Source organism: Silurus aristotelis (genome assembly GCF_946808225.1).
Source record: "Silurus aristotelis genome assembly, chromosome: 1".
Taxonomy (NCBI): Eukaryota; Metazoa; Chordata; class Actinopteri; order Siluriformes; family Siluridae; genus Silurus; species Silurus aristotelis.
The window spans coordinates 35,820,121-35,845,279 of record NC_139574.1 but is presented as its reverse complement, the minus strand read 5'-3'; the positions used below and the strand labels follow the sequence as shown (position 1 = coordinate 35,845,279).

At 36.1% G+C, this 25,159-nt stretch overlaps 1 protein-coding gene across 7 annotated transcripts in view; it reads right to left on the bottom strand.

Moving 5' to 3' along the window:
- Positions 1-249: 249 nt before the first annotated feature.
- Positions 250-25,159, bottom strand: part of spaca6 (sperm acrosome associated 6) — a 39,478-nt gene continuing 14,568 nt past the window's right edge. For 2 of the 7 annotated variants that reach the window (XM_083538548.1, XM_083538547.1), the window contains 9 exons: positions 22,460-22,513; positions 7,340-7,426; positions 7,014-7,085; positions 6,562-6,585; positions 6,380-6,457; positions 3,891-3,991; positions 3,574-3,730; positions 2,552-2,735; positions 250-685 (listed from right to left, as the gene is read on the bottom strand). In XM_083538548.1, the coding sequence (XP_083394674.1) occupies positions 601-685; positions 2,552-2,735; positions 3,574-3,730; positions 3,891-3,991; positions 6,380-6,457; positions 6,562-6,585; positions 7,014-7,085; positions 7,340-7,379 (741 nt within the window). In that variant the 5' untranslated portion in view covers positions 7,380-7,426; positions 22,460-22,513 and the 3' untranslated portion in view covers positions 250-600. Of the gene's footprint in view, positions 686-2,551; positions 2,736-3,573; positions 3,731-3,890; positions 3,992-6,379; positions 6,458-6,561; positions 6,586-7,013; positions 7,086-7,339; positions 7,427-8,311; positions 11,033-12,334; positions 12,469-22,459; positions 22,514-25,159 lie in introns of those variants that run through there. The other 5 variants (XM_083538546.1, XM_083538549.1, XM_083538551.1 and 2 more) reach the window with 5 other exon arrangements.

Below are 25,159 nucleotides of genomic sequence, written 5' to 3'. Positions count from 1 at the left end.
AAGAACTTAATGTTCTGTCACTTGTTGCATATTTCTTGTGGCGTCACCAGAAGGTTTCTCTTGCGTTTCTACTAGCAACAGGACAAGCGGAGTGAAGCAAACCAATGTGCCCCTCCCAATCTAAAAGGAAACACCTATGTATAAGTAATATCAGACAAGTTTAGCAACTCAAAGTATCATCAGATTTTCTAAGGTTAACATCATACAGGTTTACGGACAAAACAAAAAAAGATTAAATGCAAAAAGTAGCACAGTTCTTTAAAAATCTTTATATCAGAAATACATACATATATACATTTAATATAAATATATTTTATACAGAGCCTTGCCAACTGTGTTATCTTATATAAGAGTAAAAAAGATAAAGGAACCAATGTGGGTTAAGTGTAATAGAGAATTATTTTATGAATGGATTTGATGTGGAATTCTTCTCGAAAGAATTTACATTTTATTCGTCACGAAATTTACACAGATTTATCAGATATGTTAGAAGTTACAAACTACATTAGTGATTTTGGCATCCTCTAGTGGTAAGCAAAACAATTGCAGGTCATTTCGGTAATATTTGATTGGAATTTTTGTTGGTCTGGTTCAAGCAGTTTAAGAGGCATCAGTATTTTGTTGTGGTCCATGTTCTTCATCTCGCACACAATCCATTTTCTCACAAAAGCACCACATCAGAAGCCTTAGAGGAAGCAGAGACAAATTTGTTTATGCACAACATGAACGACACATGGAGAGTATGAACAGAGAAATGTATGTAACAATTTAGAGATTGTCATGATTTATGCTGCTGGTTCATTCAATTAATCCAGATTCTGTATTTAAACATTTAAAGAGAAGCCAAAACAGAATAATATTTTTCAAACAGTGGGGGGCCATGCATTTCACATATATTCCTTCAGTTTTGTCTTACCTGAATCAGTCTACCTCTTAATACCACCATTATGATGACATGGCTATAGAAACCTCCAATATTATAATGAAACACAGTATATTGGAGCACTGCATCACAGACAGGTATCCCATGCAGCAAGAATAAATGGCATTACTGAAGCAAGAAACCCAATTAACAATCCTTTCACTGCACCACCCGCATGCATCATCCCTAAAAGAAGCATCAATATTAACCTTATAAAATGACCCCAGTGTTTTTGTGCATTTAAGTGCATTAAATTTTTTTTAGGGACTTTTAAATTATCCATTTATCCGAAAAAAATGCAAATAGAGCAAATGGTTCATGAAAAAGCTTAACCGTTCCTCACAATGTCCAGCTTTCCTCTATCTATCTATCTATCTATCTATCTATCTGTCTGTCTGTCTGTCTGTCTGTCTGTCTGTCTGTCTGTCTGTCTGTCTGTCTGTCTGTCTGTCTATCTATCTATCTATCTATCTATCTATCTATCTATCTATCTATCTATCTATCTATCTATCTTATACCTATACCATTCATCTCCATAACCCCCCCTGTCCTCTACAAATCCCTCTTTCAGCCTGACATCCTACATGTATTCCCTCACCACATCCATAATCCTCTTCCGTGAGCTTCCTATTTTCCTCCTTTCTGGCGGAAACATGTCCAATTTTTCTCCTCTGCACATGTCCAAACCATCTCAATCTCGCCTCCCTTACCTTGTCTCCTCTAATAAACTAATTACTAATTCTATTCATCCTCAGCCCTCCCAACGAAAACCTCAACATTTTCAGCTCTGCTACGTCCAGCTTCACCTCCTTTCTTTTAGTCAATGAAGAGAAAAAACTATTTGGAAAAATGTAATACATATTTATATACAAAAATATAGTAAAACATAAGTCAGTGTTTCTGATGTGGTTAGGTAAGAGAGAAGGCCTTCCTGGCCCTGACGGACCGCCACTGAATTCAAATATTCCCGATTTGGACTCCTTAGAGTGCTTAGTTTACATTACACTACATTAAGCTTAACATTTACAGTAAATGTGTAAATCTTTTAAATGCATATCCTATTTGGTGCACACAAACTTCTTACTGTGTACAATGTGCAAAGTGTATGAAACTTTCATTTTTTATTTTTGAACTTTCCTCCACACAAATAAGCTCAAAGACACCTATGATTGTCTACACTAAAAAGTGTATGCCACGACTCCCATTCCAAAAAGAATGTCAGTTTCACTATTTTGAACTCGTATACCACAGATAGCTGTGGTATCACTAGGAATTGATCTTGTTTATCTGTTGCATCACATGAAATCCAGCATTAAAAAACCTGAAAAATTTTTTTTATAAATAAACATTACAAAGAAATCTTGAGTAAAAACAGAGCTGTCCTTTGGTTGAAAACAATAAAAGATTTGTAGAAAAAAGTAAAAGATAAATATTGGGAACCAGACCAAACAGCAATGCCATAGAAGTCTATCATTATAGATAATATACTGATAATGCATATAGACAATGTTTAATACATAGATCACAGCAAAGAACTGCATGTCTTGCCATTAATTTATTTTTTCTTTCTTCTTTTCTTTCTTCTTACATACTATTAAAATCAGGTAGAGAGACTATATTTAGCCTTACCCTAGAGTAAGGAAAAGCAGCAATAGTAGTGATGTCAGGCAAACGATAAGAAAAACTGGACTAGGCAGCTTCAGCAGAGAAGATGAAGGTGTAGAGGGCAAAAGTAGAAACTGTCCAGCAGGTAGAAGAGCCTTATCAAACACATCCTGCAGTTCTGCATAACCAACTATTTCATTAGGAATGACTGGGAGAGAAAGAAAAGAAAACATAGATAGATTGTAATTGTAGTGAATGATTTTTGTAATGAATTTGTTAATTCAGGGCACTCTTTTGCATACAGAAACAATCCAAAGATATAACTGAATTGGGTTGGACATAAAAAATAAGTTATGTAGCAATGAGTTTAGTATTACTTTTTGTATTGCAGTTGTATAACAATATATAGCAATTAACTTATTTTTGTAAAAAAGAAAAAATGATCATAATACCAGACACTATTCATTCATTCATTCATTTTCTCCCGCTTATCCGGGGGCAGTAGTCTAAGCAGGCCCCCGCCTTCGACTGCTGCCCAATCCTCACAGCACCGTCCCTTACGGTCCCTCCTGCAGGTGGTGAGCCCACGGGAAGTACCAAACAATACTTTATAGTTATATAGGTTAATTGTAATATATTGGCCCTATATATTAATAATCAATACTCTACAGCCAATAACACACCAACAATGAAACAGATACAGGAAAAAAGTATAGATTTTTTTAAATATTTCCCGTCACACATTTAGTTTTAAGTCCTAAATCTTCTGCTTACAATGCAGCACCCGTTTGACAAATATTTTTTGTTTGATGCAGAGCAAACGAACAATAAATAAAAGTAATATGCAAATTACCCAAACTAACTCTTAAACTTGCAGTTAAATATCATTGTTTTAGTGTGGCAAGGAATAAAAAACATATCATGTTTGTTGTTTAAAAAAGAACAGAAAATTATTGACAAATTGCGCATCAAGATCGGATTTTCTTTCCTTCAACCCACAAAAAAAGGAGGTGAAACAGACAATGGAAATGTTCACATATTCAGACCTGTAAGATGATAGTAGATGCGGACTAGTGAGCGCTCCTGAGAAAAGATCTCACACTGATATGTTCCTGAATGGTCCAGTCGGGCCGATGGTATGGAGAAAAGCTTATCTGTGCCAACTGTCACCTCCTCAAACTGATCTATAAGCAGTGTCTTGATCTTAAAAGAAAAGGAAGACACATGAGCAAGGTTTTTATATAGACATTTGGAAAGTGCTGACATTAATGGAATTTAGTGCAAAAAGAACTGACAATTGAAATGGTGGTTTATACTGTAAATTGTAAAATAGCATATTTTACAATACTTTAGCTTGCCATACCTCTGCATAGCGCCAAACAATCTGTATGTCATTTGGCAAAACAAATGGCACATGACACCACATCTGAGTTCTGTTATTTTCCTCCACAGTAATTTCCTGCGCTATAAAGAGACATATAAGCATTTCACATATAATACTGTACATACACTAGGCAGGCCTGTTTAACTGCTCACCAATTGCTATAAGGCTTCTCTCACAGGAATTAACAGAACCGACTGCACACCATTTCTGTAATTATAATATTTAAGCAGCGCCTCTAGGGTGAAAGAGGATGATTTGCTTCACGGTAATTGTAACTCTGCTGGCTAGAAATGAGCAACACAGTGCAAGCGAGGAGGTCTGTCAACTCATATAAATGAGTAAAGGAACGTAAAGGCTACATTTTATCCTTGCCAAGGCCAAGGAATAGCCCTCAAGAGAATTGTAGGGATTTAAAATCTACAAATGGATGCTTGCATGGTTACATAATTGTGCTAAAATATAGCATTGCGTATGCATAAACCGGGATGAAAAAACTGTGCATATACAGCATAAAGCAGAGTTAATGCTCAAGAGACTTTCCGGTGTGATTCTTCAACCTTGAGTCCTCTCAGAGTTAATAAGATTCACACTTGTGTATACAATCTACCAGAGATTGGAAGCAACGACGTACATATACTTTATTACTGTACTTATTGAGATTTTTCTGGTATCCGTACTTTACTTTACCAATTATTTTTTGGACAACTTTTTACTTTCTCATTACATTTTTGCACAAACATCTGTGCTGTTCTACTACTCACATTTTTAAACCAGGCTCATTACTGTAGTTTTAATCTATTTGGTGACATGTTCAATATTTTTTCTTTTCATTGCGCACCATTTTCAGCCCATCGACCTATTTCTTGTCATTGCGAAGCTTTTTCAATCTACCTCTGGTGCAGCATTTCCTGGCTATCACACACCATAGACATAGGCTAGCCTATGAAGTTAACAACAAGCAAGGCAGAAGGCAACAAGAAGTATGAGGATAACGTGGATGAGAAAGGTCCAGTTACCACCATGACACTTAAACAGGTATTAGTAACGTCAGAGCCTATACTACTTTGCTTTAACTTGAGTGAAAAAGTGTAGTCAGTACTTTTACCAGAGTCTCTTTAAAAAATACGAGTATCTCTACTTCTACTTGAGTGTGTACTTTTGCCATCTCTGCAATCTACTCAAAAGATGCAAAGTGTTCATTCATGTTCGTGTCACTCTCTCTCTCACGATGGTAACATATACTGTATACCTACAGAATTTTATCAAAGAAATCTATTCTTCCATATATGAGTAACTTAAGGTAAAATGGCTTCTTTTACCCTACGTGTGTGTAAAATTACAGTACAATGGTAACTAGATATTTAAAGGTCCTCACAACAAACTTTGATATTGGCTTGACGAAGCCTGTTTTAAAGTTTGAAATGGTTTTATTATCATAAAGATTGTTGTTAAAAGAAAGAAAGAGTGACAGACAGAAAGAGAGACAGACATAGCTTTAGTTCGCAAGCACAGCACTTTTTATTTATACACAGAGGTTAGCATATAGTTAGTTCACACAGTATATGAAACTGCAGTAGCTCATTTTGAGTTTAACATGAGTGAGTCTCTTTATACATAGATTTGCACAAACTACCTAGATTGACAAAGTTTTTTTGAGTTAACTAAATTTTCATGAAAATCTTACAGATTTTTTTGTGCAAATGCTTCTGTAAACAAGTTACGAATAAATTTGTTTGTGTTCACTTTGCACTCATTGGCTATTATTTATCAAGCTAAATTTTAATGTAATTAATTGGAAATCATTTGTTCTGAAAATTCACAGAAAATGTGATATTCATGAATTGGTTCGTTTGTATCCTACCTGTGCTCTTGCACGTGTGCAAATGTACTTATAAAAATACAAACTAATGCAACCCTATTCAGGATAAAGGGCAGGAAAAAGCTGGTGGCAGGCAAGAAAGTGGCAGGCAGGTGTGGTGGGTTGCAGGGAATAATTATGCAGATAAGCAGGTAGGTGGGATTTACTGTACTTAGTTGGATGACACACAAGACACAAAAAGGCAGCCTACGTACAGAATTTATTTACATAACACGAGTTGTTCATATTGTGAGGTATTATGAGGCAGCACACACGATATTTATTTAATGTGTCCTTCTTCTAATATGTGTGAAAAAAATGTGCAGCTCTTTCACGTTTGTGAGGTGTTGTTAATCCAATGGGTTGGACTCCAAGGACAATTGTGGGGCAACCATTAACAAACATGTTTGCCATTTAAATTTACTATTTGTATTAAAATAAACAAAGGCTGATAAAATAAAATAATAAACTGATTGCATGTTAATTTTTTATTCATTGTTAGATTTGTTTCAGTCATCCATGTGTATAGTATATTTGTACCTCAGTATGATCCGGTTGACATGTATAGTGCACACTGCATGTAAAAGGTAAACTAGTGAAATAAACTCACATGGACAATCCAAAGGAAATTCACAGGAGTCATACTGACAAGTCACGCAGTTATAGACAGTGCCTTCAGCTTGAAAACCTGACAAAATTGCAGTAACAAACATACATGGTAACATGAGAACTAAAAATGCTATATTGCTATATGTTATAAAAGAATCATAGTTTGGTTGAACAGTTACCTACCACAAGGGGGGAAACATCTAGAAGCTGTAAAAGGCATGTAAAAGGTTTAAGCAGAAAAAGTGGAACATACAGCAAAATTAAACAAGTTTCTAAGCTCTAAGCTCAAGGTTTAAAAAAGAGGAACAAGTAAACAGTAGGCGATTTGCAAAAGCAAGAATAATAAACTTACAATAATATTAAACTAAAGTCAATCAGGTTATTCTGGTATGGTAAATATACCGTAGATATACATTTCACATAATGTAAAACTGCTCATAGGCAATAATCTAAAAGCAGTATTTTATATACCAGACAATTATTTCATTTATACAACTAAACAGTTTAGGACTAAGGGTTTTGCTCAAGGGCCCAGAGTCTAAAAACCTAACCACTGAGCTACCAATTTAATAAATATGATCCTAGATCCTTAGAACCTGTACTATTTAGTACTCAAAGAGCAAAGGGAATCCCACCTCTAGGCAGACCGGAAGCCATTATGATGAAGATTTCTGCAGCAGTTTGCAATCGAACTTCATACACTGTGTCTAAAAATATGAGAAAAGTTAAACAGAGAGGTATATAACACTATGTGCAGCACATCTATCTATCTATCCATCTATCCATCTATCTATCTATCTATCTATCTATCTATCTATCTATCTATCTATCTATCTATCTATCTATCTATCTATCTATCTATCTATCTATAATATCTATATGATGAGGGTGGATCTTCTGGTTCCAATTAGCAGTGTGAATAGCAGTTTAAAAGAGTTGGCAAACAGCCAAATTTATATACCATTATTTATATTCTGGTGAAATTCTTCCACAATGGGCATGATTTCAGCTCTCAAAATCTCCTTTAGTACTGTGTCATAGCCACGCCCTGAGAAAAAAAGCAAATCAACAGACATAGCAATAATGAAGCAAGAACAACAGGGGTCGAGGTTAATAATTTGATTTAAATTCCAAATACTTGAAAAAATAAATTATACTATTTCAGTATGTAGAGATGCTTTACAGATTTACATACTGTTTTCTTTCCTGAGCGATGCATTCAAATTTAGCAAATTATTCATGACTACAAGGTTGCCAGATTTACATAAGGTGCCTGAGACTGCCTGAGAAGTGTCTAGACCATCACTAAAAAACATATGAGCATTAAGAAAGGTCCAGTATTTTGTCAGCATATGGCTGCATATTTACTTCCAGTAGTTATAAAATCAATTAATGCACATTTGTTTTCATTTGAAAAATATGACTTCTAACCGCATTTGATAGCTTACAAAAATGTCCCACATTATGTGCACAATGAAGAAGCAAAGAAGAAGAGATAAATATGTATTAAGTAAAGTATTAGAAATGAAGATACAGTATGTCTTTCATTTGGATTGTTCCCATTTCCTGAACAAAGAATCAAAATAGTTATGTGGACTTTCTAGGATGATATAATAAAATTTTAATATTTCGTCCTTATACTTATTTATTGCCCTTGAATTCCATAGTTTTTCATGTATTTTAATGCAGCAAAAAACATTAAATTCTACAAATTGTTAAACAGTAGCACTGGTCTTTATACTGCTTTTCACATTAACAGTGACAATTGTAAGTAAACAAGTAACCTCTGTTTTAACAAACTCTGGCTGACACTTCATCAGTTCACTTTACTCACATCATCTATCAATTTAAGTCCATAGTTACAGCTGAACATTGATTGTTGCTGTTTTTGTAACTTGTCACTACTGATCACTAAGTCGGTTTAATGTCTTACCTACTTCAGCTGCTTTGATTACTCTCGGATCATCGATGAAAATTCTATCGAGAGTTTTGAAACAGGCATCTATATTACGGATGTTATAATTACTAAGAACGTGACCCCAACACAGACGGACACTGTCATCTGGATCTATAAAGCACTGGTAACAACTAGATCCTAAGCAAATAGATGACGCTAGAAATAGTATCCTGAGTGCACATCCGGACATTTTGCTTAGAATGTTTGGATTTGAAATCTCTAAAATCGTTATTTTGCTTCATGCAAAAAAAAAAAAAAAAAAACTGTTCAGAGTTCAACAGTAATTTTTTCTTTAAAGTCTTTATGATGTTTCATTCGCATAAAATATTTTGTTTTTTTATTACCACAAATTGATTCTATGAATATATGAAATTGATTCAGCCTTGATTTCATTTATGCTGTAACAAAACTAGGCCAACATCAGATCATGTTCAGTAGTTCAGTGCTGCAGATCTTACAATGCAACTAGAAGAGGAAAGGTGAACACCTCCATTGACTTTTCTCTTCTATGCATCCTTTCAATCTATTGTCTCCATGACCAAGATAGGGAGAGGAGACAGAGGGAGAACTAGTGAGTCACACAAAGACATGTCAGGGTTTGGGCTTGTAGTGATGTATGTGCATGCGTTTATGTGAGAGACTAGAATTTGAGGAACATTTTAGCTTAACATTAAAAGGAAGTCTATCATATGAACCATAATCAAACTAATGAAACAGATGATAAATCTTATGACCACTGCAAATGACAACATGACAGTACACAGAGGGGTAAAGCACAAGTGTTTTTAATAAAATAGGTTTAATATTTATAGATAAGAAACATTGCTAGATAAAGTTAGAAAAAATAAAAACGGTCTGTGTGTGTGTGTGTGTGTGTGTGTGTGTGTGTGTGTGTGTGTGTGTGTGTGTGTGTGTGTGTTAGTGTTGGAGTGAGAGAGAGAGAGACATAGAGAGAGATGGGGAGCGAAAAATACTACTGATAGGCCCTAAGGCAGTTCCATTGCATCCTGTATCCCCAACCCCCTACTCCTCCTTTTCCTTCTCCTCCCATACACACCCCCCAATTCTTCACTCTCTACTTCCTCCATCCTCCATCCGTCACCATAGAAACCAGACAGGGTGCCTAATATATGAAGTTAATATGTTTCCAGTGGCATTGAGCAACTTGGGTGCTAATGCAGTCATCTGTCTCCTCTGAGACAAGGCAATCGATAGTGTGCAGGAGCCGACAATGGATGACAAGCAGCAGTCCGTCGTCTCTCTGTAAGCCAGTTGTGCCCAAAAATGTCCTTTTTTTCCCCTCTCATTTTATTTATTTGCAATCCTTCTGCATCAGTGACAGGCTGGACATTAATTCGCTGAAACATGACAATTATATTCATACCAACTTACATAATAATTTCTCATTAAATGTGATAGTATCAGGTAAGAAAAAGGTCTAATCATAAATAAAATCCTAGAAAATTAAATAAAGAGAGTTAGTATTCCTGAGTCAGAAAACATTGCTAAATGAGTGGATGAACTGAGCTGTTTTTTAAATAACATAAACTGATCCGTTATCTACATGGTGTCCACAAATACAGAAATCCTAAAGAATACCAAGGAGTATCTGATTTGATGTTAATGCCATTTTTTTTACCTGGAAAGAAAAAAAGGAATATAAAATAAGTGTTCACAAATAAGTAAAGCACTCCCACTGGAATAGTTAAGTGTTCAATCTGAGCAGTAAAATTTTATTTTGTATAGTGCTTTTAATAATACACTTTGTCTCAAAGCAGCTTTACAGAAATATTAGAGTAACGTCAAGTAAAAAGTTAACGTCATAAATGAATATGTTATTCCATAATGAGCGAGCCACTCCCTGAGATTGTCTGACGAAGAAATATTGAGAGGAACCCAATTCATTAGGAAACCCATCCTCATCTGGGTGACATCAATTATCCATTTATACCTGTTACATTTATTTGAATAACTCCTGAACATGAAGACAATTTTAAAGGTCATAACCCAGTGCTCTATTCTTACTAGACCATTTCATAGGTCACAACACAAAGCCAGCCTGCAGTGTGCGCTCCCTTAAGCCACCATGGCAGTCAAGCCCCCAGAATTAAATGCTCTGCAAATTGTGCTGCTTTCAGGAACCAATAATTAATGTTTGCAGTGTATTATTAACACAAGAGTCAATATAATGGAAGACAAGGCATTAGCTTAACAAATTGTTGTGCTCATCTGAACTCAAATATGAATTAACAAAAGCTTCTGAATGGTTCTCGGTTTGATATAATTGATGACATTGCATGCCACCCCGTTCCTGACCACCTCACCTGTGACCTGTATTTATATCACAGGTTAAGGGTCTCAGGGATGGAGATGCATGCTGAATGATGGCTGTGGATGTTTAAAATATCTGTGAGTTATTCCTCTTTATACATACTGCAAGGTTTCACATAGGAATTTAAATGCAAGCTTCTGATAATCCCTAACTCCACACACAAGATGAAAGTGTGGCTTTGGATTAGGCTTGCACCAAACATTTTTGTGTCAGTTATGATAAAACCGTGGCATGTCGATGAATATTTTTGCTGCAGTGAGGTTGTATGAGGATCTTCGTAAGCCATTTCAGCTCAGCTCTACCTGCTGTCATCTAAGAAAAACAGGTTGCTTTTTAAAAAACATTTAGCACTAAACTTTATTATACATGTTTGTTGGAAAGACAGACAGACAGACAGACAGACAGACAGACAGACAGACAGACAGACAGACAGACAGACAGACAGACAGACAGACAGACAGACAGACAGACAGACAGATACAATACATACATACATACATACATACATACACAAATACAAAGAGAACATCAGTTATATAATAAAAGTATTTTAAACAACTATTAAAAAGAACAGGAATGATGCACCTACACAAACAGTAAAAAATAGACATAATATTATTTTCTCTACCAGCTAAGCACAGACCAATAAACAGTACCTGCAACATCCTTTTTAGGGTTTCCAAACCCAAAATGCACAGTAGTTTGCACTCAACTCATTAAATATGCTATATAAATATTATATACTAGACTGCATTCAAAAATGTTTTATTGATGCAGACGTCTTAAATTTGCACTAGTGCTACATTCAGTCCACTTTATATCCAGAGGAAAAAATAAAAGAGTTTGGCACCCCCTGTAGGTAGACAGTTATCACTGACATAAGACTGAGTAAAAAGGGTTCTGTCTACTATCTTTGTCTTCTCAAAATCTTATCTCTGGAAACCATTTTAAGTCATCGTCCCAGTGACAATACAACCGCTCTATTAGTGCGTACTAACATTAACGAAACACTGTGGATTATTCTGAAGCATCATTAAAATGCTGAATTACCTATCACACCACAGCGGTTATTAGCTGTAACAAGACAACCAATGCATTATTCAAAAGATGAAAAAGTAGGCAATAGACAGAACAGTGCATTTAACAATTGCACACTTTGTTTAGTTCGCCCCATGTAAGAAACTTGAGTCAGACTCACATCCTGCATGTTCATATGTGCACAGGTGAACATGCATGGAAATGGTGTGACCACAGTAAACAATCACATGCACATGCTTGGTCCCAATTATGCAAAATCAGTTACTGCTGAACAACATATTGTACATCCAGAATCCTATACAAAAACATCAGGCTTAGAGGTGAACAGGTATAAAAATATTACTATATTACTATTGTGGTGGCATCTCACAGACTTAGACAGTAACAGTGTTTCAGAGGAACAATGTTTTCTCACAAGAGCATCCTGTCTGTGTCTCGTCGTTCTGTCGCTCTACCCGTGATGACAATAGTCAGCGGAAACAAAGGCAGTTCGAATGGAATATACATATCAAGGACATTTTAGCAAATAGAGATGGTCATACTGCGTCAACTTAACCCCCCTTCCAATATCCTATAGCCTACAGTGCCAAAAATACTGCAGCCTGTTCAAACAAATGCTACGAACATACCTGTGAGTGCACACGGGTGTGCGCTTTTCTCCCTCTAATGAGTGTCATTTCCTGATTTTGTCTCTTCCCTCATCTGACCATTCTCACAGTCTTTCCTCTTTTCATCTTTCTCCCTTTGCTCACATTTGCTCAGGCACCATGCCTCTGTTACCCCCCTCTGCCCCCCCCCCCAACCCCTTTGCAGACTGCATGTTCACACGCCTCTGTGTGTGTGTGTGTGTGTGTGTGTGTGTGTGTGTGTGTGTGTGTGTGTGTGTGTCTAGTGAGGATAGGAAATGTGTGCGAGACAGAGGGAGCAGGCAGGGGGCAGATGAGGAGAGAGGCGAAGCGAAGAGACAGCAGGGAAGAGAGTGGAGGTAGGGGGAGGGTCAGGATCACAACCAAGCGTCGCACTGATGAGAGATGAAACAGAGGAAAATATCACCCCACATGTTTGCGTCTCTTAATCAATGTGTAGACGTGCCCATCAATTTGAGCTCTGGCCCTGTACAACAAAATGAGCAACACACTCATGCAGTGTTGCAAATTATACACATTCTTTGTTTGAGGTGAGATACTGCATTTAGTTCAGTCATTCTGATTAAGCAAAGGCCTACAGCACTGTTGATGTTCCATGCAGTTTATTTGTAGGACAGACTGTTTAAGTGTATCGGTAAAAGAAACATTACAATCACTTAAAAAAGGAAGCTGCAGATTGCGAAATTAAAAAAAGGCATATTTATATAGCTAATGTAACCAATACATGTTTCACTGTGGTACATAATACATTGTTAAAAAGTTAGAACAGGGGAGATGTGTTCTCATTGAAATATGATTTATGACGTTCAAAAAGCAGTCATTCATGATTCCTCAAGATGGGAAGAATGAAGAAAAGCACAAACCGTATTAAAACAGTTCCAACCAAGCTGCAATGGAGAATGAACAAAACAGTGTGTACTGTTGAATTAATGTTGCTACTTACATCTATGGCTGTTTGTGCCAACTATTCTTTACCCCATGTTTGTTACTGGGTATTTCTAGCTTACCTGGCTGAAGTGTTGTAAAGTATTTCAGTAAATGTACGTTGTTACTCTTTTTAAATATATTTCTGGCTACTTTCTAGTTTTTCTGAATATGAATGATATAAGCAACTTTTATTCTCTACTCAACTACATTGATGACTGACTATATGTACTTTTCAATCCACTATATTTTAATTGAAAATGAAAATACCAATTACATTTTGCACCTTTGCTGGAGATGTCAATAAGACTTAACACTTCCTTACACACATCTGCTGCCTGTGACTGACTTTTTAGCACCGCTGGTCCTGTTTTCAGTCTACAAAGTGCTGAAATAAATTACCAAAACCTTAAGAACCAGCTTTTATTGAAATGTAATAAAATATTGCCCCTTTCTGGAACTGAGAGAGGCATAAAATTACCGTGAGCCCCGGATGTTTGGTTTTTACTTTATCCATAATTATGTACTTTAATTGTATTTGTCCATTTAATTCCTAATGGTTCTTCTACTTTGTGACATGATACTGTACGTTCAATATGAGTAAAAGACTAAAGTACTGTTAAAATCAGGCACTCTAAGACTTTAAACCGAGTCATTTTGTAATTGATGGCTTTTAACTTGTAATTATGACTTGTAATTACCATAATTAGATTTGACTTGTAATTACAGTCAAATCAGTGTTACATTGTTTTTGTCACACGGACCAAAGGTTGACATGGAAAAGACAACTAAACGTACAATATATAAAATACATAAGAATTATATACATAAATACATTTGAACACAAATACACTTTGAATACAACATATAACCATCTGTGATTATTCCATTTACAAAACATTAGCTCTGTTTTCTAGGTTCTATTGTGAATAAAATATATAAGTAAATTAGTAAATAAATGAGATAAGGTAATAAGGTCAATAAGGTCATTGAATCTGATGGCAGCAACATGTTTGAAAAAGTTCAGACCGGACCAACAAAAGGTTGTAAAAGTAAATATTAGTAAACAGAAATAGCTGAAGTAAATTTTCCAAGTAATTAGGTTAATTGGCAGCAGGTAAGTAAGATGACTGAGCATAAATAATGTATCTTAGAGAAGCAGGGTCTCTTTTAAAAAATAAAGATGAGCAGAGCTTCACCAATCTGTGAAAGACTGTCTACAAAATGAGGAACAATTTAAAAATTATTTTTCTAAACATAACATTGCAGTTAAAAACTCTTTATCATTTACAGTGCATAATAATATCAAAAGTTTTAAATGCCTGTGATCTCCAGGCCTTTAGGCAGCACAGGATTAAAAACAGGAATGCTTCTTTAATGGAAATCACTTCAAGGGCTTGGAAACACATCCAGTAATCATTGTCTGTAAACACAGTCCAGAGTGTCATCAACAAATGCATGTTAATGCTATGTTATGCAAAGAAGTAGACAGAAACGTTTTTTGGGCCAAAGCTCATTTAAAATGGACTGAGGAAAAGTATCAGCACTCATTTCAAAACCTGTATATCTGATCGTATGGGGTGCATTTGTGATTATGAAAAGGACAGCTTTCACATCTGGAAAGGCATCATCAATGCTGAAAGGTAAATAGAGGTTTTAAAGCAACATATGTTTCGATACCCTTTAGGGAAGGCCTTGAATATTTCACCAAGACAATGCTTAATCACATACTGCATCTATTAATCAGCATTGCTTCATAGTAGAAAAGTCCAGGTGCTGAACTGGCCTGTCTGCAGTCTAGTCCTTTCACCAACTGGAAACATTTAAAACATCATGAAACAAAGAAGAGCCAGGATTGTTGATCAGCTAGAATCCTGTATCAGACTCAATTGGGATAACATTCCTCACACAAAACTCCAGCAACTGCTATCCTCAGTTCCCAGATGTGTATAGATTGTTCCCAGATGTATAGGGTGTGCTACACAACAGTGTACATGGCCCTATCTGAACATTATTGCAGTCATCAAATTCTTTTCTCATTTTTGTAGTTCAACATTTTCTTTGTTTTATTGAATAAAATAAGGGTTTATGATATTTGCAAATCATTGCATTCGGATTGTATTTACAGTTTACACAGCATCCCAATTTTTTTTGTAATTGGTGTTGCACATGAAACCATCACATTCAAACCACCGTCTCTATTGCAACTGTGTAAAACACACAATAAAGAATACCGTGTCATATATACAGACATTTCCACCAGAATGTTCTTTTAACCCTTTATCAACTTTTCTATGGCCTGGTACTGGGTCATGACCAGGTGGTTGAGAATCTCTAATCTAGATTATACTTTATAACATTTAGACAATATTTGTGAAAGTGATAGAGGGTCTATGTTTCATAAACCTGAACAATTGAACTGTTTTTAAATAAATGTGCTATGAAATTATTTACATAGTCACCACTAAGGAAATAGCAGTTATTAGATTGTATAACATGGAATTAGACCCTAGTACCTACAAAACAAATTTGTCAAAACACACCACCTGACACAAAAACATCACCACCTCTTACTCCACCACCATCTTCTCATCTGGCAAGACCTTATCTAGTGTGTGCTATGCATCATTTCTTCAATTTTCATGTTTGCTTTCTTAAATGAATGCATCTGTCACAGAACTCCTGCCTGTCTTGTGTTATTTGCCATGTTATTACACATTCCCCAGCGTTTATAAAGATCATAGTTTTATACAGTATTTAAACTTTTTTCTTGCAATGTATGTTTTCTGTTAGATTACTGCATAAATAGTGTTTCATTGTTTTCATATCTGGTCTCTGTCTGTGATTTTCTGGTATATTGAACAGTGGCATTGTGGGATTGTAATAGGTGTTTAAGTGCTGCCACAGGGAAAGCTAGAAGGCTGTACAGTTATCTCCAGGCTATTTACAGTATGAAACCATACAACCAACTACCTCAATCTGTGGCACACACAACTCTTCTCCATGATGATATGGGCAGGGAGCTCATCACTTGTTCTTCTGAATGTTTGTCCATCTGCTTCAGTGTTATTTTTCATAGTTTAGACAAAAATTCCCCTTATATTTATATTCATTACATGTTATAGCCAATATAACAAACATCAAGAATAGCAGTGAAATGGCTGACATTACTATTGTATTGCCCTCCTGTGGACCAACAAGGAAATGCAGCATGGCTTCCCTCTTTTTTCTTGTGACACACACACACACACACACACACACACACACACACACACACACACACACACACACACACACACACACACACACACACACACACACATAAGCAAGTGCAAACATTTTACAACAGATTTTATATCTCCTTTATGCATCATTTATGGCTTTATGCCATCAAAACACTATTAAGTTAATATTAAATACACATCAATGCCAGACACATCACTGATAATCATCATTATTAGTTTTTCGTAGGTCTGACTAGTCATTAAGTTTTCAGTGCCTCCAAATTTTGCTCTCCAATTTCCTTGGCTTCCTACTATAGTGGCTTATTGTGTTTCTCTGGCCAATAGGGTGTCTTGGACACACAAGTTTACACAATTCCCCAGCTTGTTAATGGAAATAGCCATTAGCAACAAGGGTATATATTGTCATCTTCAGTTTTTGACCATACTTATGAAGGCAAGAAAAGTACTTCTGAAGCAGGTCTTAACTGATCTTAATCAAGGGGAAATAAATGCAGTTTTTGCTCACAATGCTGGCTTGCAGTGATGATTAAATGTCTCTTGACTCCTTGATTGCTTTAGCCATTTCTCTGTATCATCTCAACAGCAACTCTCAAGTGTCTGACAGGGTGGAGAGGCCTGGGGCTGAGACCAAACTCTCAAAGCCTATGCAGCTGGATCAGAATGCTCAACTGAGCATGAGAAATAAAAAAAGGGATATACTGTGGGCTTCTTTGGTCAATCATTTTGGTCAAACTTGTGAGATCTACCCTGGTACAACTAACAGAAACCACTATGCACTCCCTATAGTAACTCCAGCTCAGTGTCTGTCCTTAGAATCTTTTACCCTGAATGTGTAGGGTAGACTGAGACCAAATCTTTGCTCTTTTAACACTGAACGAACTAGCTGGAAATTGGACCATGATACAATCATTAAACATACTCACACAGTCACTGCATCGTCTCCTATATTTGTGCCATTAATGAAGGACCCATGAGTAATACATTATGGTATAACAAGGACCCTCAAATATCATGGTGCTTTAACCACTGTAGAGAATCCTGACACCTAATGCCCCTTAGACATTCCCCACAGACTATTTAAGAGGTCTTCAGCAAATCTACAGTTGGTGGTCTTTTCTGTCTCAATAATTGAGGGCTCAAACAGATCATACTTAAGTACCCTTATCCCTTTCTCACTGGTCCCCTCAGACCTGGAACAACATTGTTCAGCTGAAATATTCTTTTAACGTGATAAGTGCAATGTTTACAACCTTAAAATGTGTCCACAATCTCCTTTCTTCATTATTGGTCCTGAGGAGGTGAGAGGACCAGGAAATAGTGGGAGTTTTAAAGATTGCTAGGTTTTGTGAAGTTCTATGGTTTCAGGGGCTTTAGTCCCACTATTCCCCTCACATCCCTATTAGGGCTAAAACAATTCCTTCAGTAACTTGGGGTATTCGAATACTAAAATTCATCGAGGCAAATTATTAGCTCTTAACTTGTTTAGTACAACTAACTACACACAGAGGTTTAAAAGGTTCAAAAACCAAAGCTTCATTAGGTAGTTTAAAAAAGATTTAAACAGTCAAAATAACCTATGACATAGGAAAAAGTGCTTGGCTGTGAAGTTTGCCCTGGAGGGGTGAAGTCACCGTCACAATTTCACAATCTTTAGTGACCACATATACCTTTAGTGACTGAAAACTACCAAACAACTCTTGTGAAGCCTAGTGGACTGTGCCTAGTTTGACACACTCTTGTACAGACATTGTTCTACTAAGGACATCAAGGCTGACTCTCTGTAGTGCATCCATCCCACTATAAACAAGGAACAGTGACTAAAACCCAAAGAGCCTTCATTTTCTTAGTAAGAGTGATAAACTGTTCCCTCACATGCTGACCTAATTAAATGTTTGTGCCACCCACATCTGAGACATTAGCTGTCACATGGGCACACATGAACCCAGCCACAGGCCATCTTAACACATAGAGGATATATAACCTGTTAAAAGTTGAGTACTGGTGACTGAAATTAATGACTGTCATGCACTGCTTGTGCCCAGGCAAATATTCCATACAACCACCCAGCAAGTAAACTCATGCCTCTACCTCAGCAACCTTGAACCAAAATTGCCATAGATTTCATCACTGACCAACCTGAGTCTAAAGGCAACAATGTAGTCATGGTAATCACAGACAGATTTCCAAAATCTTTATTCCTTTTCCTCACTGCCCAACCCACCCAAAACTGCTTTACACATGTTTTATTACATTGGAATTCCTGTACAGAGAGATTAAGGCACACAGTGTCTTACCCAGCTGTATAGAGAAGATAGAAACCTCACAGTTTCAAACTGGTGTGCTTCTACGGTTGTCTATTAAGGACAATAGAAACATTCAAGTGTGAAATAAGCTTGATTGCAAGGTGCCATTTGCCTATTCAAGATCTTCCGCCACACCCATGACATGACATCCAAGCTGGATCTGCCCTGCCAAAGTCAACAAGCACCCTCATTTGACTTATCACGTCTCAAGCCCATTACATCTGGATCACTACACTGTTCAAATTAGAAAAACCTGCTCTAGATCAAGAAGATCCTAAACTCAGGCCACAATGGAAAATCGTAGTATCTAATTAAATGGAAGGGATATGTTCTCGAGGAACAATGTTGGATTCTGGCACCTACTGTATTGTTCTCAATCCCCTAATGTGCCACAAATTCAATGCCAAGTATCCAAAACAACAAGAATCAATTTTTCGTTAAATGAACCACAGCCACAGACAAATTTTCTTGGTTCTTCTCACCAGGGCTCGCACATGCTGGACACCATCTGAGCCAAATAAGTTTATCGTAGTCCCATCAGACCACAGGACATGGTTCCAGTAATTCATGCTCTTATACAGGATGATGGATGGTGGCTATGCAAACCGACTTGTTGCAGTGTGTGTCATATGGTCTAAGCCAGGGGTAAAAAACCTTTTTAAAACTGAGAGCTACTTTTTGGGTACCGATTAATGTGAAGAGCTACCAGTTTGATGCACACAGTTTTCAGTTTGATCTGAAATACCAAATTTGCTCAATTTATTTAATAATGTTATTATTAATAATTAATGATATTTATCTATGTGAAGACACTGATCATGTTAATGATTTCTCATAATAATTATCAACAATGATTTAACAAAGTAGGCAACAGCTATTTTTAGAAAAGGCCCACAGGCTACTCATGTGGCCCGCAGGCACCACGTTGGTGACCCCTGTTTTAAGCACTGACAAGCAGACCTTTTACTTCTGTAATCTTTAAAGCAATGTTGGCAGCACTCATGCGTCTTTTTTTAAGTCAGTGTCTGCACCTGACACAAAACATGAGGAATCAACTTCTTTGATGGACCCTTGTGAGGCCTGTTCCGAGTGGAACCCATCGTGGAAAACCTCTGTATGATCTGGCCACTGTACTGTAACTCACTTTCAGGGTGTTACCGATCTTCTTATAGCTTAGGCCATCTTTATGGAGAGCAGCAATTCTAATTCTCAAATTCTCAGACAGTTCTTAGTTCTTATAAAAAACATATTTAATTTTAATCACCACATTATCTGTGTAAAGCTGCTTTGAGACAATGTTCATTGTTAAAAGCGCTATACAAATAAAAATGAATTGAATTGAAATTGAATTCTTTGCCATGGGGTGCCATGTTGAACATCCAGTGGTCAGTATGAGAGAATTGTATTCAAAGTACCCAATTTTAACTGCTTTAACAAGATACAGAAATTTGTATGGTCCTGTCAAGTAGACAAAAACATGAAAATCATGAATAGGACATGTGGCTTTGCCTGGTTAAACAATGTACAGCTGTTATAACTTAGGGTGTACTGTCTTTTGTTCCAGGCTGTTTTGACAATAATGGCTGTATGTTGAGATATTTTTAGATTACAGTAAATCTGTACTGTTATACAATCTGCACATTGGCTACTCTAAAATATATCCGTTTTATTTTTTTATAGTATTGTCCCTTGAGAAGATATACTAAAATGGTTGCTGAAATGAGAAAGGTGTACTCACTTTTGTGAGATACTGTACTTAGCATAAACATACAGTTCACTGTCAGTTCCTTTTTCTTTAAAATTTAACTGGAGCACTTTTACTTTAGTAATATGTTGCCTAGTGAATCTCTACTTTAACTCAACTATGTGGCTTGTGTACTTTATCCACCACTGCAATACTGCACTGCAGCGGGCCCCACTGTTGAGGAAAGTACTAGGAAAAAAGAAAACTCTAAACACATGAGCATTTCAAAACCTTGAGCCAGTGGCACACTGCCACAGCCACACCAAAGCATCCATTAATGCAAAGCCAGGTGGATTTCTTTACCCTCTTCCCTTTCCCCAGTCCCTTTTCCTGGATGCAGCTCAAGTTGCTAATCCCCTTGTGAGGCCCCCCGACTGCTGCCGGATCCTCTAATTCTTAAAGTTTTCCCCTGTCCCAAAATGCCCCCACACACATTCCAGGTGGTTATTCTTGTATGGGCTGCTTTTCTCTTTTATCTGGCTTTTTATCGCCTTACCTCAAACCACCTCTGCCCTCTGCAAGTCTTGGTTTTGTAAGTTGACTCCATTTTGTCTCTCTGTGTCTACGGGCTCTTGAAACCAGCTCATCTATTTATGACTATTACAGTCTAAGATAATTATTCAGTTACTAGAATTGTGAGTGTGTTTTAAATTCCACATGCATATGTCTGAGCTGTCTATGTGCTTTGCATTGACAGTAAACTAGAACCACCCTGTACACAGAAGCTGATACCTTGTGAAGCAAAGGTGTGCAAAAACTTATTAATGGTGGAAGTGTGAGAACGTTGTGTGTAATATTGACCTTATGAATGTGTTTTTTACTCATCTGCACATAAGACTGACCAAATAATTATTTATCATAGAAATAATTATTGAATTAATGACAATGCAATGCATATGAGAGTGAGGTATTGATTTATGGAACAAGATCACTGCTAAGTTTATATTTATTCTTAATCATAGAATATAACTAATCATTTAACCACATTTTAAATGATTTAATAATATATGTCTTCAAGAACATTAATGCATTATAAAAGCTGCACCAAATCAAAGCTGAGCTTTGAAATTTAAATGCTTTGAAATTATTCTACAAGTATGCTCCTATCATAAATATCCTTAAACATCACAAATATCACTTTTTCACCTAATTTATGTCTTGTGCATAACAATAACTGTTACAGCAGAATATAGTAGCAAACTCAGACTTCTCAAACTTATTTATGAGGAATGGTTTAATTTGATTTGAAAAATATCATTTCACAATTTCAAAATTAATCGTTTCTGGTAGTATTTTATTATTAGTTTTGTACCTGCTATAAACCAAATTCATGAGGGAAGACACAAAATCTGCTTTTCAAAAAACCTTTTATATATATATATATATATATATATATATATATATATATATATATATATATATATATATATATATATATATATATATATATATATATATTTTATCCGCACATATATATATATATATATATATATATATATATATATATATATATATATATATATATATATATATATATATATATATAGGTATATATATATATATATATATATATATATATATATATATATATATATATATATATATATATATATATATATATATATATATATATATGTGCGGATAAAAAAATAAGTTAAAAAGGGTTGCCATAGGAATCGGGTATCGTGGTAACCACTGGCAGTTTGGCATGGTGCCAAGCAGTCACCATGGTAGTGCTGTCAGTCATGCTTGGGTGCTAAACATGTAGGTGGCACAGAGATTGGATGGGTGTAGTGGGAAAGCTTTGGATTCATATTTTCATACAACTCGTTTTGGTGTAATGATTGTCAAATGGGCCAGTTAACCTATTAAAAAAAGGAAGCTGAGTTACCTGACCACTATAAACACACACCTCAGAGGCATGTGGACATATGAAGAACAGCACCTGGAACAGAAAGAGAAAATGTTGATGAGTCAAGTATGTGTAGAAGAATAGGCTTGGCACATTTTTCTTATAAAAAAAATTGCATTCTCTGTAAATAATTTACAAGTTAATAATATTACATGCATTTAGACAGCAGCGACACTACAAAAATTAATCTGTGTGGGGAAATAGCTCTAATGTTTGTATTCATTAGATTGCAACACTGTGCTTAATATGTTAACTTGATATAAACATTACACATGTCCCATATTTCACTTAAAATTCTTCCTTCAAATAAGAATTTACGGCATAACACAGGACCTTTGAGGATGAATTTGGATTGTATTTAATGTCAACAGTCTGCTAAAATGACTCGGGATTACAGTTTGCATTCGATCACCATAACTGCTCACCTCAACATCATTAAACTGTGGGAGAACCCAGACAAAACCCAAACAAACATAAGAAGAAAAGACAGGACTCCACACAGACAGTAACCTAGTATTAGAATCAAACCAGAGAATCAGACTTAGACATGATTTGGAATATATTTTTATTTATGGCATTTTGGCAGATGCCATTTTCCAGAGTGACTTACTACAGAGCGGTTGAGAGTTCAAGTGCTTAGCAGTGGCAGTAGCTTTTTGTTGCTAGGATTTGTACTTTTGACCTTCCGCTCTAAAGTCCAATGTCGTAACCACTGAGCTACCATCTACGCATGTGTAAACATCATATAAAAGCTGTAAAGCCTAAATGTCTCTGAATGTCTGTAGATAAGAAGATATGGAAGAAACAGTACAGAACAGGATAAACAAAAATGCGATATAGAGCACTTGTTTTAAGGTTTAGAAGAAAGATACAGTGAACAATGATGACCTTTTCACTTGTTAGGCCAGGAACAGAATTCAAGCAACTGTAACCTTAAGCTCTTTGGAAGGATATGAAGCTTTGTGTGACTCAATGAGGGCTGGTTGTTGGAAAGGCTATATGCAGGATCCATAAATTATAATCCAGAAGGGACTGGTTTCATTTGTTTAATCAGTTTGTCATAGTCTCCAGTCTGCTATCAAGCGTGCTTCCAATTTGGCTGTAATTAAAGCCTGCAGACACACTGGCCCTTTCAGATAAGACTAAAGTCACCTGGCTATAAACTGTGATTGGTTATCCGTGAACTTTCCTGGTTAATGCAGGTCAATCTGTAAATTATCTAGAACTCTATGCTATGTCATGCCCTTTACATCGGGCATACAAAACATGACATGGCTCACGAACAAACCCAACACATTAAATGGTGATTTCTACTGTCACAGATTTAAGTGCAAATGCAGCTATATTACATTGCATTGTTTTTACGTTGTTCTCAGGAGTGTAAATCTTTTTTCCACAGCCACAAATTTACACAAGCAATATGAAAGAGTACAAAATAGGCCACTGCCAATCACACATAAGCATAACATCCAGACCAAACATGAAATCAGAACAGTGGGCAGAAAAAAAATTCAAGAAACATCACAGACTTGACTAATAATAGTATAGCTAACACACTAAAGTATAAGCAATCTTTCACAAATTCCCTATAGCTCTTGTTTTGCCAGTCAGAGTGTGTATGAAAATACAGCTAGGAGTTATCTGATCTGGACTTGCATCTTATTCTGTATGTAAATACACAATATTAAAAATAAAATTAATAATAATAATAATAATAATAATAATAATAATAATAATTATTATTATTATTATTATTATTATTATTATTATTATTATTATTATTATTATTATGATCTGAGCTGCAACTGCATATCACACACAGATCTCATATATTAAAAGAGCATATATTCCAGGAGTATCTACAGTTGGTAAAACACTGTATACACTGAGTCCACTACCAAGAGCTTGTCTAACACGATGTTGTGATACAGGTTTTTATCATATAACGTTCTGTAAGCATTAGCAAAGATGGCACATAATGACATTAACTGAGACCTGACCTGACTCAGAGAGGCTTGGATATCTTGTTACATAACTAACTGACAGACATAAGATAAAAATAAATACACAAAGAGGGTAAGTCAGATGTGGTTTAATTTTTTCTTGAAGGAAAGTTCCAGCATTGCGACCAGTGGGTTTCTAGTTACTGCATTCGGTTGTATTTGTGCAATCACCATGGACAAGAAGTCCAGAGATAAACCACAATTAAGTTCGAACCATACTACTCATTATGATAGCAGTGATAAGTACAAAATTATAAAAAAGAAGAACAAACAGTGCATGAATAATAGATTACAGTGTTCACGGTTTTGATAAATGATAAGTAGTACACTTTTGTATGGAATTTGTGCCTGGCCATATTTAAAGTTTTACAAATACACATTACAACACAAATTTAAATAAGAGTATTAAAACATTAATTCTCTGTATGTTTGTTGTGTATGTGTGCCTGTGCCTGAGTTTTGTGGCTATGTGAGCCCTGGATGCAAGGTGGATACGTAGAGGACCCTGTTAAAGAAAGCAAGGGGCCTTTCAGCCCCCTTCCCCCACCTGCCCTTCTTTCCCCTTTCGATTGGCCCCACATTGGTAATGCCTGGCTGACCATAGTACCCCTTAAAGGGGCCAAAGGTCAGGCAAAACAGTCTGGTGTTATGGCAACCTGGCTGCCACCAACCAGAT